We start from the raw sequence: 13,502 nt of genomic DNA on the forward strand, positions 1-13,502 counted from the left end.
AAATCATATATGTTCCAAAGAATTTTAAGACAGCAGCATTTTAGATTGTAGTATTATCCAATTTATTTAAAGAAGTATTTTCAGCATATTCCATCGCCACAGACACCAACACTTAGAACTGTTATTGGCAAAAATTGTTTACTAAATACATAACAGGTCCTATGAAAATGTAAGATTACTCCTTTACCATTGTGCTCTTTCAAGGTTAAGTAAACTCTTCAAGTTGGATTTACCTTTTGAAGTGCATTTGCTTTGATAAGCTAATTTAAAAACAAAACTGGCCCTGAATCGACAAAAAGTAGAAATCATTTGATAAAATTTAAACAGAAAACATAAAGGCTGCATTTTATTCTCAATGACTTTTGTTTTGAGGTTATAAATTACTTAACTCCTCAATAATTGCTGTTAATGAAACACTTCTCACTCCAATACATTTGTACCAAAATATTGCACTTCACATTTTTTATAAGTTTCTTGAGGCTTTTAATTCACTGCTTCAAACTGTCAACATTCAACTGTTACAGTCAGTGCTTCTCAGTGATGTTTAGCTTGACAACCCAAATTTGGAACAGCAAAATCATTGTTTTGCTGGTTGCCTTTCATAATTCAAGACAACATGTTGAGAAAATCTTGCACATTCATTCTCCTATATCAAAAATCTCAGTGAATCTGTTGGCATGGTGATTCAAAGTCATATTAATCTCACTATCCGACAGCAAGTTCGAAGCTGTTAGCAGAAAAAGTGGAAAATACTTGATTTTAAATCAGAATTTTTCATTCCTTGAATACATTCAAGCAGACAATTTGCTAATCACATCAATGGCCAAACTGTCCTGGACACAGGAAAGGGATGTCCAATAGCCTTCATTTCTATTTCAAATACATGAATCAAACACGTGCTAGATTCCAGGCAGCAGCAACATCTGTACTGGGTAACGGAACCCCAAAAGCACAGTACGGTGTGCAACTGCTGGAAGATATTTTAATCTCATTATCTCCATTATAGTAAAACCAAACTGATTTAAAGATTAAACTGGATTAGTGACCACAGAACCGCACCTATCTAAACAGCAACACAGTCAATTCCATGGAAATTCGAAATACCAAGAGAAAATCTCTACCACACATTTACATGACATGCAAGTCAAGATTTTCCTTACACGAACAATCATATTATAATGTGTACATAGCCAGGTCCAACAAACAAATAGCCATTAATCATGACCATTAATCCTGGTGCGCCCACGTTGACCCCGAGGACAAGAAAGCACAACAACACCTTTACTTCGTCAGGAGGCTAAGGAAATTCAGCTTGTCCACAATGATTCTTACCAATTTTTAACAGATGCGCCACAGAAAGCATCCTATCTGGATGCATCACAGCAGGTATGGCAACTGCTTTTCCCAAGACTACAAGAAATTACCAAGAGTCATGAACACAGCCCAGTCCGTCACACAAAGCAGCCTTCCATCCATTTACTCCATCTATATTTCCAACTGCCTTGGGAAAGCAACCAACTCAAAGACACCTCCCAGCCCAATTATACTCTCTTCTCCCTTCTTCCATTAGGCAGAAGTATAAAAGTTTGAACACACGTACGAACAAATTCAAGAACAGCTTCCTCCCCACTGTTATCAGCCTTTTGAGCAGACCTCTCAAACATTAACATTGATATCTTTCTCTGCACCTTCTCTGTGGCTGTAATTCTGTTTACTGCACTCTTTTCTGCTATCCTGATGCAATTTGTATGGTACAATCTGCCTGTATAACAGACAAACAACACTCTTCACTGTATCACAGAATCGTAGAATCCCTACAGGGATGGTTCAGTGGTTAGCACTGCTGCCTCACAGCACCAGGAACCAGAGTTCAATTCCACCCTCAGGCGACTGTCTGTGTGGAGTTTGCACGTCCTCCCCATGTCTGCATGGTTATCCTCCAGGTGCTCCGGTTTCCTCCCACAGTCCAAAGATGTGCAGGTTAGGTGGATTGGCCATGCTAAATTGCCCGTAGTGTTCAGGGATGTGTAGACTAGGTGGGTTATACGGGGATGGGTCGTGGTGTGATGCTCTGAGGGTCGGTGTGGACTTATTGGGCCAAAGGGCCTGTTGCACACTGTTTGGATTCTATGATGACAACAATGACGACGAATGTGTAAACTCGACACAGGCAGTCACTCTACGTTGGGATCAAACCCAGGTCCCTGGCACTGTGATGTATCTCGATACATGCAACGACAATAAATCAAACTGTTTCCATGATGTTGGTTGATGGGTAGTTATTGGCTAAGATATCATGAGGCAGTCCCCTGCTAAAACAGTGCCATGGAATCTTATGACCATTGGAGAGGAAAGACAAGGCCTTGGTTTAAATGCTCATCTAAAAGATTCATCTACAGTAAAGTAGCTCTCTCTCAAACACATGAAAATGTCAACCTGAATTCCGTGTCCAGGTTCATGGAGTGGGATTAGAACCTACATACATAACTCAAAACAGAGTGCTACTTACCTAGTCATGGTTGATACAAAGCAACGAAAGGGTTGACCTTAAAGAAGACTTTTAGTCAGAAAGAGAGCTAGCTAGAGAGGGTTACAGAAGTTGAAGCAAACAGGGTTGAGACAGCTGAGCTAATATTACAATTTGGAATATGACTGTTCATGCAAGAAAAATCTTCACTAACATTTTAGATGTCCAATACTTAGGGGAGCAGCTTAGTGGATAATAAAAAGGCTAGACTAACAGAGGGCATTCGCCAAAAGTAGAGGGAGTGATCCACTGTCAACAGAAGTGGCGCTATCCTTACAGGACTAAAACTTGCACATTTAGTTTTGGGACAGGGGCAAAGAATAGATACTGACATGTGCATGGATAATTATATGACGCCACAATGCTTTTCATTTAATTATAAAGCACTGCCCAAGCAAATCTAACATAAAAATGTTCGAAAATAAAATCAACCTACTATTTAGTTTAATTACTGTGCTATAGTAATACATAGCCTGTGTTTGTTTACATACAGAATGATCTGTTAACCACAGGGGCATGACGAAGACTACAGGCCCAAATTTCATGACCTGCCGTAGTTCAAGATCAGAACCAATTTCGAAGTTCTCGAAGAAGGATAGTCAGTCCCAATCTTCCAAGTTGGGACTTTGATGGATACATCCTGATACTATATGTGTGATCTCATTTCATATATTATAGAAAACAGTAGTATCAAGCCAGTTACACAAAGGATAGAAGGCTAAAAGCAAAACTATAGTTTCACGAGTTATGAAAAGAAAAGATAGGTTTCAATTCTCAAACATTCGAGTCTTGGTCACACCTGTATTATTCAGCAATAAAGTGAAATGTTGCAAATGCAACAAACTAAATTGCTTTGCGAGACTGTTGCGCGAGTTAGCACTTAACATTTACATGACTAAGCCAAGCTTCCTTACCCTAGTGGTACGCATACCACAGTAAAATTGGATGGACGGCATATAGAAGCTGGATTAAAACACAAAATATTGGATGCTGGTTCATGAACACGCTTCCAAGAGTTCATATTGGAACAGCACCAATGCAGCATAGCTTTGTTGTAACAAATGATAGTTATCAGGAGAGGCTAAATCTGTTCTTTGCTTCACCTGCTGTACATTTCCAGTACATCCTAGCTTCATTCCAAAATGAGAATTTCTTCTAAGAAAGTAAGTATTTTAGGATTAAATGAAAATACAACTTCATTCATACAACTTTATTTGCAAGTGGTTAACTGACAAGTGCCTGTGGCCAATGCCAGCAGAGAGTTCTCCATCCAAACAACAGGACATAGACATAACGTTTGGAGAAATGCTTAAGATAAAGGTCAAAATGGCAGGTGTTTGGGTGTTAAATGGAGATAGAGTGTTAGGATGGAAAAAAAAAAAAAAAAGAGGGCTTTCAGGAGCAAATTCTAGAAAAATTAGATGCAAGACAATGCTAGGATTGCACAATGCATCTAATTCTTAGAGCACCCGTTTAGACTTCATTATCCACCAAAAGCAGAGATAGATATACTAGCAATAAATAGAACCCCATCCTCTACAGTAGCAGCTCCATTTACCTGCTGCTGTTATGCAATAGTTGAAATGCATTCATCCTTTCCAAACACTACGGAGTGAAATCCAAATGTCCCTTCCACAAAAAAAAACATTGGTTCCAATGTAGAGAGGTGAAGCACAAAGTTCACATCTTGCCTTCAACTGAACTTTGGCACAATAGGATAACTACCGAGACAAGAAAGTTGATATTGCTATCTCGCAATCTTTTGAAAAGTAGGCAATTAAATCAAACTGACACCAACAGCCACAATGAAATTCAAAATAAAGAACCACCGAATCTTGCTGAAATCTGTAGCACAGCAGGTGGTATTCAGTCTATCAAGCCTGTGCCAGCGGTTGGGAAAATATCAATGACTTGCATTTAACCACTTAATATTCTTCCTTCAACCAGCATCAATAAAAAACCTGGTCAAGCATTCATTACTACATACTGCAGCTACATTTGTCTCTACATGCAATGGACACTGAATTTCAAAATGACTGTAGATGCTTCCAAGAGATGCAAAAAAAACCAGATATTGTTAAATGCAAGTTTGTTTCTTTTCCAGAATGCCTGTTCTTAATGAAGATTTAACTATGAGATGATCCTCTATCTGCACTGTGGTAAATAGAGAGTGAAAGATAACATGATAATGTGTCTAGTTTGGCAAATTTATGATCACAATAGTGAGTGGACAAGCATATGCATCAAATACAGCATTTAAGAGGAGATGAGATTTAAGTTTAAGTTATACATTTAAAGTCTAAAAACCTCAAACCAAAAACACAATTTTTAAAAAAAAACTCCCAAAAGCTCATCAGACAAAGACACCATCTGCTGTGGTACTGGACCATATTGAACAGCTTTCATGACCATACTGAACAGAATTCATGTCAAATTGGCTTACCACACCCAGAGCAGTCTCTGAAAAGTTACAATTAACCATCCACCCTGGACTTGAAAGTTGAAGATAGGTTTCTGCTCTTAACACGTGCACATGGACATGAGGTGAAACAGGACAAAACTCAAGAAATACATCTTTTCCACAGTTCAAGTCCAACATAACTCTACATTGGAAGAAGTGCAGCCACAACACCAGACAGACAGTGACCAGCATTTTGAGAACTATACTCTAGCCTGAGTCACCACTTTTAGGTGTGTTGCAAAGAACATAGTTTTAAAAAAAACTTGAAAAGTCAGACATATGTATCAGAAATTTGGACCGCATGGATTCATACATAGGTATTATTGATCATAGAATCTTCATTGTGCCACTCAAATCAAAAGTTGTGTTGCCACAAAGGCCAAAAATTCACTGTAAGACAAAATATTTTTTGTATCACTCTAATTGTTAAGTATTATAAAATGAATTATTCAATAATAATTATTAAGCAATCAGGTCAACTAGAGGTCATCTCTCAAAAGTACAAAAGCCGGTCAATAAGAAACTCTATACATTCTAATTCTTGGAACAACTGATGATTGTGAAGAAATTTCTCAACATTCCATTTATATTCATTTGTTTTAAAGTTTTGGGAAAATTATGCAAAATTTGCATTTTAAAACAGGCAAATATGATAGACACTATATTTGTAAAATGGGATATCTAAAAATTGGTCAAGTGTGATAAGTGGTGACCCCTCCATTCTGTTATTCCAACAACAGGTCTATACTACATTAAGGCCATTGGCATCTTCACTTTTTTTTCTTATCTTGGGAGTGCCCTCTTCCAGCTGAGTTATAACCAGAGGAGACAGAACCCTGCCTATAAATGTGGAGAAGGGCTCCCCAATCTGATGCCTCTACTGGATGCCAACCCAGTACAGTGGTCACAGCCCAAACTGCAGTCTCCGCTCACCGGGACTGTCTGTAGTGGGCTCAAACCCAAACCGCTGACTCAAGAGGCAAGAATGGTACCACTAAGCCAATGCTTTAAGCCCAATTATGCATGTTTATTTTGAAATACTTTTGTTCCACTTAGTTTGCAACGTCTATAGTGTCTGTAAACTTCGAACAAATTAACGTCAAATACGCAGAGAATAAACCTTTCCTCTACATTTAACAACGCCGTAACTGATCTGAAAGTGTTTGATGCAAATAGCGAGTGCCAAGTAGGAAGTGTTCCATTCCCAGAACTAATATCAATCATACCATGGAGCACAAATCCCACACTAAAAAAAATTTATAAAACAATTTATTGTATTCAGCTTTAATGATAGGAATACATACACATATATTCAAAATCAAAAGTATTCCAAAAACAGCGAAAGTGGAGATATTATGCAATTTTTTTTTAAAAGATAGAAATTTCCTGTCACCGCATATGGCTTCCAAGAACAGTGCAGCATTGCAAATATAGAAACCAATGCAAAACACACCAACAGGGAAAGCCTCAAAGTAAACTTCTCCACCTAAATCTTTCTAATAAAACAACGTACAACGACCAGACTGAACTGGTAACTGAGCCAAAGTGTCCCTTTAAGATGAACACTCCCAGTCTCAGGGTATCCATTAACTGCTGCAGAAATAGTACTGAAAGTGAAATCCATGCACTGTGTATTTCTATAAAGATCACCGTGCTGGGTCAACTTAAAGGACAAAACCGCATGGAAGAACACCGAGCTAGCAACCTTCAACTGGCTCCATTTGCAGTTTGGCACTGCAACTTACGGTAACTCCCTGCTTTAAGTCTTTGCTGCAAACAAGCTACTGTAAAGGAAGGCTGATTGTGCAACGAATGGAAGTAAACAAGCTAACTCCAAAATGCTTGCTACACTGAACCAGCTATGCAAAACGCAGCTCCTAACGCACACAAAAAACATAAATCTCACAATGAATTAGATGGAGAGCTTGTCAATAAAATTGCAAAACTTACCTTGTCTCTTGTCCATGAGTTCCCAGAAGTGCAGCTGAGGCGTGACGAACCTTTAGGGGAAGTCTCATTAACAAACTCAGAGAACTTGCTGCACGCTTTGGGCCCCACTGTGCAGACCTGCATGCACGCTGTTCTGACAAAATAATTTGATGTTGCTTTGCTTCTCCGGTATTTCTCCTTTTTCCTTCCGTCTGCTACCTAACGGCAATTTGTTTCCTTATGTTAAAAATATACCGCCGTCTCCAATTGCACCGGCACTAATCTTCCTTCCAACTCAGCTGCCACAAACTCAGTATAGAAGCTGCAGTAATAAACCAATCTCAACCATGACATCACACAGGAAGTTGGAAAGTTGCCAGACAAGGACGCTACAGAGGTGCAAGTTTTCTTTTTAAAAAAAACACCCAAATGTCTACAAGTGGCAATCATATTAGGCGGCTTTTTGAGTATTTCTCTCTTGCTTATTGATTTTAAAAAGCACACACCCATGGGCAGCTGTGTTCTGAAAGGAAATGCTTTATTAAACAAACTATCTCTGCACAAGTGTGTGGCTGTTCTTTCCCTTAACCAAACCTCAGGGCTATCTCAAATGACACATTGTTAATCATAGAACATTATAACACAGAATGAGGGTATTTAGCCTAAAATGCCCAAGCAGGCTCTTTGAAAATTACTCTTGCTCCCCTTTGTTTTTCCATAGTTCTGAAAATTTTACCATTCAAGTGTTTATAAAATGCATTTTTGAATATTAAGAAAATCTATTTCTGGTTCCTTTTCTAGTAATGCATTACAGATCATAATTATGTATTGAATAAAAGAAATCCCATCTCAACTGTCTCTTCTTTAGAAGAAGCAGTTTTGATGCCTTGACTAATTTCAGAGATCTGACTCTTTTTAAAGAGTCTTGAATTAATGTCAAAAGCAGTGCACAAAGTGTGTCTCCAATTAATTAACCCTCCAACAGCTTGCTAATGACCAATAACTCACTACAAAATAAAAATGCAAAAGTGTGACTTATACTTTGAATATCAATTTGAACAGTCTTCTTTCAGCCCTTTGCCATCAACATAGTAACACATTAATTGCAACAACAGTATACAGAAAATAGGACAGAGAAATAGACAGGAATCCATAGGCACTCCTGGACCTGAAGTGGTCCGGAAAGACATGATTAGTACAATGATGAACAAATACCCATTTATGATACACAAGCAGATATGAGCAGAATTTGCACTGCTTTAGTCTTCCCCTTGGGCTTATTCCAATGGTGCTCAGGAATCCCTTTCAGGAGGATTGAGCTGAATCTCGTACCTTCTCTTACTGTTTTTCAGGAAAGTGGCCTGATGCGTTTGACAACAGTCCAGCTCAGATCAGCAACTTGCTGCAGGTAAAAGCCCACACCTTGCCCTCATGTACTTAAGTCACTTTCTTCTTGGATACACAGGCTGAGTTTAGATGTTTCCCCATAAAGAGAACGCCAATCATTTGAGTTTTCATCTTTAGTAATAGCTGAATGTGGTGGGTTCCCCTGAAAACATCCTAACAGTTTCAGCTTAAAAAATGTAGGGACAAAATATGAAAGGTTATTTTTTAACATGCACATTTAATTATTGTTGGAGTTAAAGATACACAAGTTACTTCCTGAGTAGAATTTTACTGAACTTAACTATATTAATTTGAGCAACATAATCCTACAGAAGTCGTTCCAATTAAAGTTTATAAATCTACTTCTTGGTATAAGCAAAAAGCAAGTCAATTGGAAGAATTATGCAACTGGCTACAACAGCAAGATGGCACAAGAAGTATTTGATGATGGAACATACCTTGAGACCTTATAATTTAACTAAGCAATAGCCTGAGTGGCAAGCAATCTTTTCCAACCATAAGTTATCAAAAGCTTTTCAAGAAATTGCAATAAACATGGGTCATAATTCAACCATTTAATTTGAGGCAACAGGTTTATAAATGGAGAATTATCAACCTGACTGCACATTCACAATGTAGTACAATGTGGAAAGGCAGGAACATCCTTTGGAAATGTTTTGCACACCAAATCGTTGAGGAGGACATCAGCAATCTTTCCACAAAATTCAGTTGAGTAATGCCTACACTTTTGGCACTTCTTGTCCTGCCTGTGATAGACACCATTTTGTCATTGACATGGCCACTAGAAGTGTGCAACCAAAGAACAGACCACAATGTTAATTAACTCTGGTGGTGCTATACTCAAACTCACGCTCCAACTGACACCCTTTCAACTACTGCGCAACAAAACATATGTTCAGCAGTGTGCCCAATCTACAACTAGTGCTATTTAAAGCTAGCTTTTCTAACACACAGCCCTGGGGCCTGAATCAAGCCCACCATGTGTCTCATTGTGGATCATGAAAATAGTACTCAAAATGCAGCTGAGTAAAAACAATATCTTCAAGGAGCTGCTCCTCTAGTCATAGGCTGTTTATCTGCCATACTCAGTGATAGTGCTGAGCCTATCATTATCAAAAACAGGAGAGAATCATTCTGAGTGGAGGAGAAGTGAACAGTGCAAAGGTAAGTGGCTTCATTCAGTCTTCAGGCCTGGATGCAAGAGCTTCAACAGTGAATTTTCAAGGCTGGGAGAGAGTCTGCTTATCAGAGGATCTGTGTTCTGGGGCTGCAGTGAGGGAAGAGGAGGCTCCTGGTTCCCCCACCCTGCGCAGTTACCTGAGATCAAGTCTCCATATTCCCAGGAGAGAGGAGGAGTCTACAAAACAGTGAGTGAGAGAGAGATGGCACCTGTGGGTGAATTTGTGTGTGTGTGTCTATAAGCGAGTGCATGAGAGTAAAACTGCACATCTGAAAGAGACAGCCCATTTGAAGAAATGTATTTGTGCCTTTAGAGTAGAGTACTGACTTGCTTGCTGTAGCCATGTGACTTCTACTTCTGCTGCAAGTGCCTAATTTGAGTAGAGTCTGGGCACCCATTAAACAGATAACATGGTGTCAAAGTGATGCAAATGAAAATATGTTAATGTTCAGAGCTTTAAAAAGAGTCAGCTGATGAACGTAATAGCAAGGAAGAAGTAAGATAAAACACATCACAACTTTGAACTAATGGGTGAGTCAAATAGCTGTGTATTTTCCACTAGCTACTATTGTGGAAATGAAGGGGATGTGAGACAGAATTGTTTTTTTCCCCACTCACAGTGACCAAACTGTGACATAGAAACAGAATTATATTTTAAACTTCAGCATCTAAGAGTTGCAACCCTGCTGTCAGGAAATTACAAGCTGTATAATATCCTAATTCTCACTGAGGGATAGAGAAGACAGGAGAGATTTTTCAGGCTTTGAAGATACACTTTGAACCCCATATTAACATTACTTATGAAGAGTATTTGTTCAGCATCAGAACTCAATGTGGGGGAACTATTGATCAATATGATTGCATTGATATATCTAGCTTAAACCCGAGAGTTTGCACAACCAAAAGATGATATAATCAGAGATAACACTATCTTCAGCATAAGGCCTTGCGGGCGCACTTGTTATGTAGAGAAATTTACCCTCAAGAAAGCTATTGATATGTGTAGAAGTTCTGAAGCTGTCAATCAGCTGGAGTGTATTAATGGGCAAAAAAGGAAGAAATATTTGCAGAAAAGCTAATAAAATGATCAAAGCCAGAGAACAAGATGTAAATTTTATGGGGCACATCACACAAAAGAATGGAAAGCATATCTTGTGTCTGGAAACCAGTACACAAACCATAAAAACCTGAATCACTCTGCACATGTGTATAGTTAGAAAGATGGCATTTGGAGAGATATCAGCAAATTAATCTGATGAATCACTTTATGACATACAACAGGTTGAAGTTGTCAAGTCTAGGTTTGGAACTGTTAGAAAGATGACTGCAGAATGTGAGCATCAAGGGAATATGAAGCGTCAAATTGTCATCAGTGCTTCATTCAGTTTCATAGACCTGTGCGATGTGGTAACCCAAAACTGAATCCATCGAAAGTAAAGCTGAAGCTATATGATGGAATAATACTCATGCCAGAGGATAAATGGAGTTCAGAGCCAAATGCAATGGGACGAAATGAAGATCTTGAGCTCCAGAAAGTAGATATTTAGCAAAATCCATTCGTCTCAGCTGAAGCAAGTCTAAAGCTTGGACTAGTAACCCTAAATATGCCAAAGGAGATTTGCAATTTGACAGGCCATGAAGCCATTGATTGCTGAACAAATCCTAAAAGATTACAAAGATATATTTACAGGTCTTGGATGCGCTCCTGGAATATGATCATGAAGTAGATGAAAAAATAAGACTAACTCAGCCAAGGAATATTCCAACTGCCCTCAAGTCTAGCTTGAAAGACAAGATAAAACAGCTGGATAAGAAGGCAGTGATCAAGGAAGTGACACCTCCTGTAGACTGGATCAGCAACATTTTAGCAGTGAAAAAACCTGCAAAACTGAAAGTATGTATAAATCCAAAAGATCTCAATAAAACTTTGAAGAAATCTCACTGCCATGCCCACCATTAAAGATGTTTTGCCACAACTTTTAGAAGCAAAGATTTTTACTGCCTGAAATGCAAAGGATGGTTACTGGCAAGTTAAGTTGGATGACAGTAGCAGTTTTCAAACACATTCTGGATGGCATTCAAGTGATCCAGATGGTTATACATGCCATTTAGCATTTCTACTGCTCTTGAATAATATTAAAGTGACAACACAAGATAATCAGTGATCTTCCTGGAGTGGAAATTATTGTGCATTATCTGCTAGTCTATGGCTGTGGAAACATGTGGATGAAGCAATTGCATACCACAAAAATAATATAGATTTGTGATCTACATAGCAAAGTTCTTGAGTAACCTTTCATTAGAGTGTGAACCTCTACACAAGCTAAGGACATGAAGTAGTACTGGAGCACTGAACAAAAAGCAGCTTTCACTGATACCGTTGTTTTAATGATGAAGTCACCTTGGAGTCTGATGTCAGTGACAGGACACAACAACACTTAAGTAGCAAGGACATACAAGTTGCATTTCCATTTATTGCGTTAGCACAAACTGAACACCACTACACAGTTAAAGAAAGAATGCCTAGCTATTGTTTTTGCCTGTCAACATTTTAATCAATCTCTTGTTTAGGAGTAACAGTGACAGTAGAGTCTGATCAAAAGCCACTTCAAAATACCTTCCGCAAATTGTTTCTACCTGCTCCAAAACTTTGAAAAATGTTACTTCATTGGCAGAGCTATCATCTGGACTTGCAAGTAGGTGTTATACAGGGATTGCAAGCCTGACTAAATCAGACTAACACTGGATTCACAACACAGTGATATTAAAACATTTGGTGATCCTCAAAATTGCTCAACTGGTTTTAACCAGACTATACAAATAATCAATCTTGAGCATCAAGTTTATAACTTAAAACAAAAATAAACAATTTATTATTTATCATGTAACTTAAGCAGAACACAGATGAACTACAAGGCAATCTAACTAATATCTACGAACCAAGCCCAACTTTCTTTGATTACCAATCCCCACTCACACACAGACAGACAAATACAATTAAGGGATAACTTTTTTTTAAATCATAAGTTGCCAGTTCAACAACCATTTCAATGATGAATGCAACCCTTCATGAAATCAGATGGGTTGTATTACAGGCATGTAGGATGTATCTTGCTTGAATTCTGAAGTCACTGGTCAATGCAAACAGCTTCAGCAGAACTGCAGAGACATTTCCTAATTTCTTACAGATTGGATTCTTTTCTCAGGACTTTGAACATGTCAACAACTGGAGAATAATTAGAGACAGCAAAACCAAACAACCCAGCCTGCAGCCTCCTGTTCAAAAACACAGTCAAAACCAGTTCACCCTTTGGTTTCTCTTCCTTTTCCAACGTTCTCTGTTATCAGTTGGCCAGCACTAGCCCTCCCCTGACTGACCAATTCAATATCCTGGCACCAGTTCGCCTATAATATTCTGAGAGCAGTACTTAACCTGTATTATCTTTCCAGGCCAATTCCCAAGATGCTTTTCAAAGTTCAATTCTCAACTGCAACTCTCAGTTCCAAACCAAAAATGAGAAAAACAAAAGAAAAATAATGATGATGTCAACACAAGGGAAACGGATGTACGTTGCCAACGGGCTCTTGAGAGCAGCACACCCTATGAAGAAAGTTGAGGATACCATGATAGAGTGTGAAATCTTCCAGATTCAAGTAATGATGGAAGAACACCCTAAAGCATCAAGGACACTTGTTGTCCTAAGATTATCTAGTCATACAAAGAGATGAAGTGACAGTCCGAGATGGCAAATTGTACAAAGGAAATTAACATCACTACTCTAAGAAGATGAGAAAGGAGATGCTGAAGTGCATCCAAGTAACTCATGAAGGAATATAGAGAGGCTGACGTTTCGGGCCTAGACCCTTCATCAGAAAAGGGGGAGGGGAAGGGGGTTTTGAAATAAATAGGGAGAGAGTGGGAGGCGGATAGAAGAGGGATAGAGGAGAGGATAGGTGGAGAGGAAACAAACAGGTCGAAGAGGCGGGGATGGAGCCAG

General features: G+C 38.7%; 1 protein-coding gene across 2 annotated transcripts in view; it reads right to left on the minus strand.

Annotated features, from left to right (window-relative positions):
* Window positions 1-13,502, minus strand: part of map2k6 (mitogen-activated protein kinase kinase 6) — a 135,342-nt gene that overhangs the window by 95,955 nt on the left and 25,885 nt on the right. The window contains exon 1 of one of the 2 annotated variants that reach the window (XM_048609334.1): window positions 6,939-7,287. The exons of the other annotated variant lie outside the window; for it this stretch is intronic. Within the exon in view, the coding sequence (XP_048465291.1) occupies window positions 6,939-6,954 (16 nt within the window). The 5' untranslated portion in view covers window positions 6,955-7,287. Of the gene's footprint in view, window positions 1-6,938; window positions 7,288-13,502 lie in introns of those variants that run through there. 2 annotated transcript variants of the gene reach the window in all.

The sequence above is a fragment of the Rhincodon typus genome, chromosome 21, assembly GCF_021869965.1.
Source record: "Rhincodon typus isolate 14 chromosome 21, sRhiTyp1.1, whole genome shotgun sequence".
In the NCBI taxonomy this organism is placed as follows: Eukaryota; Metazoa; Chordata; class Chondrichthyes; order Orectolobiformes; family Rhincodontidae; genus Rhincodon; species Rhincodon typus.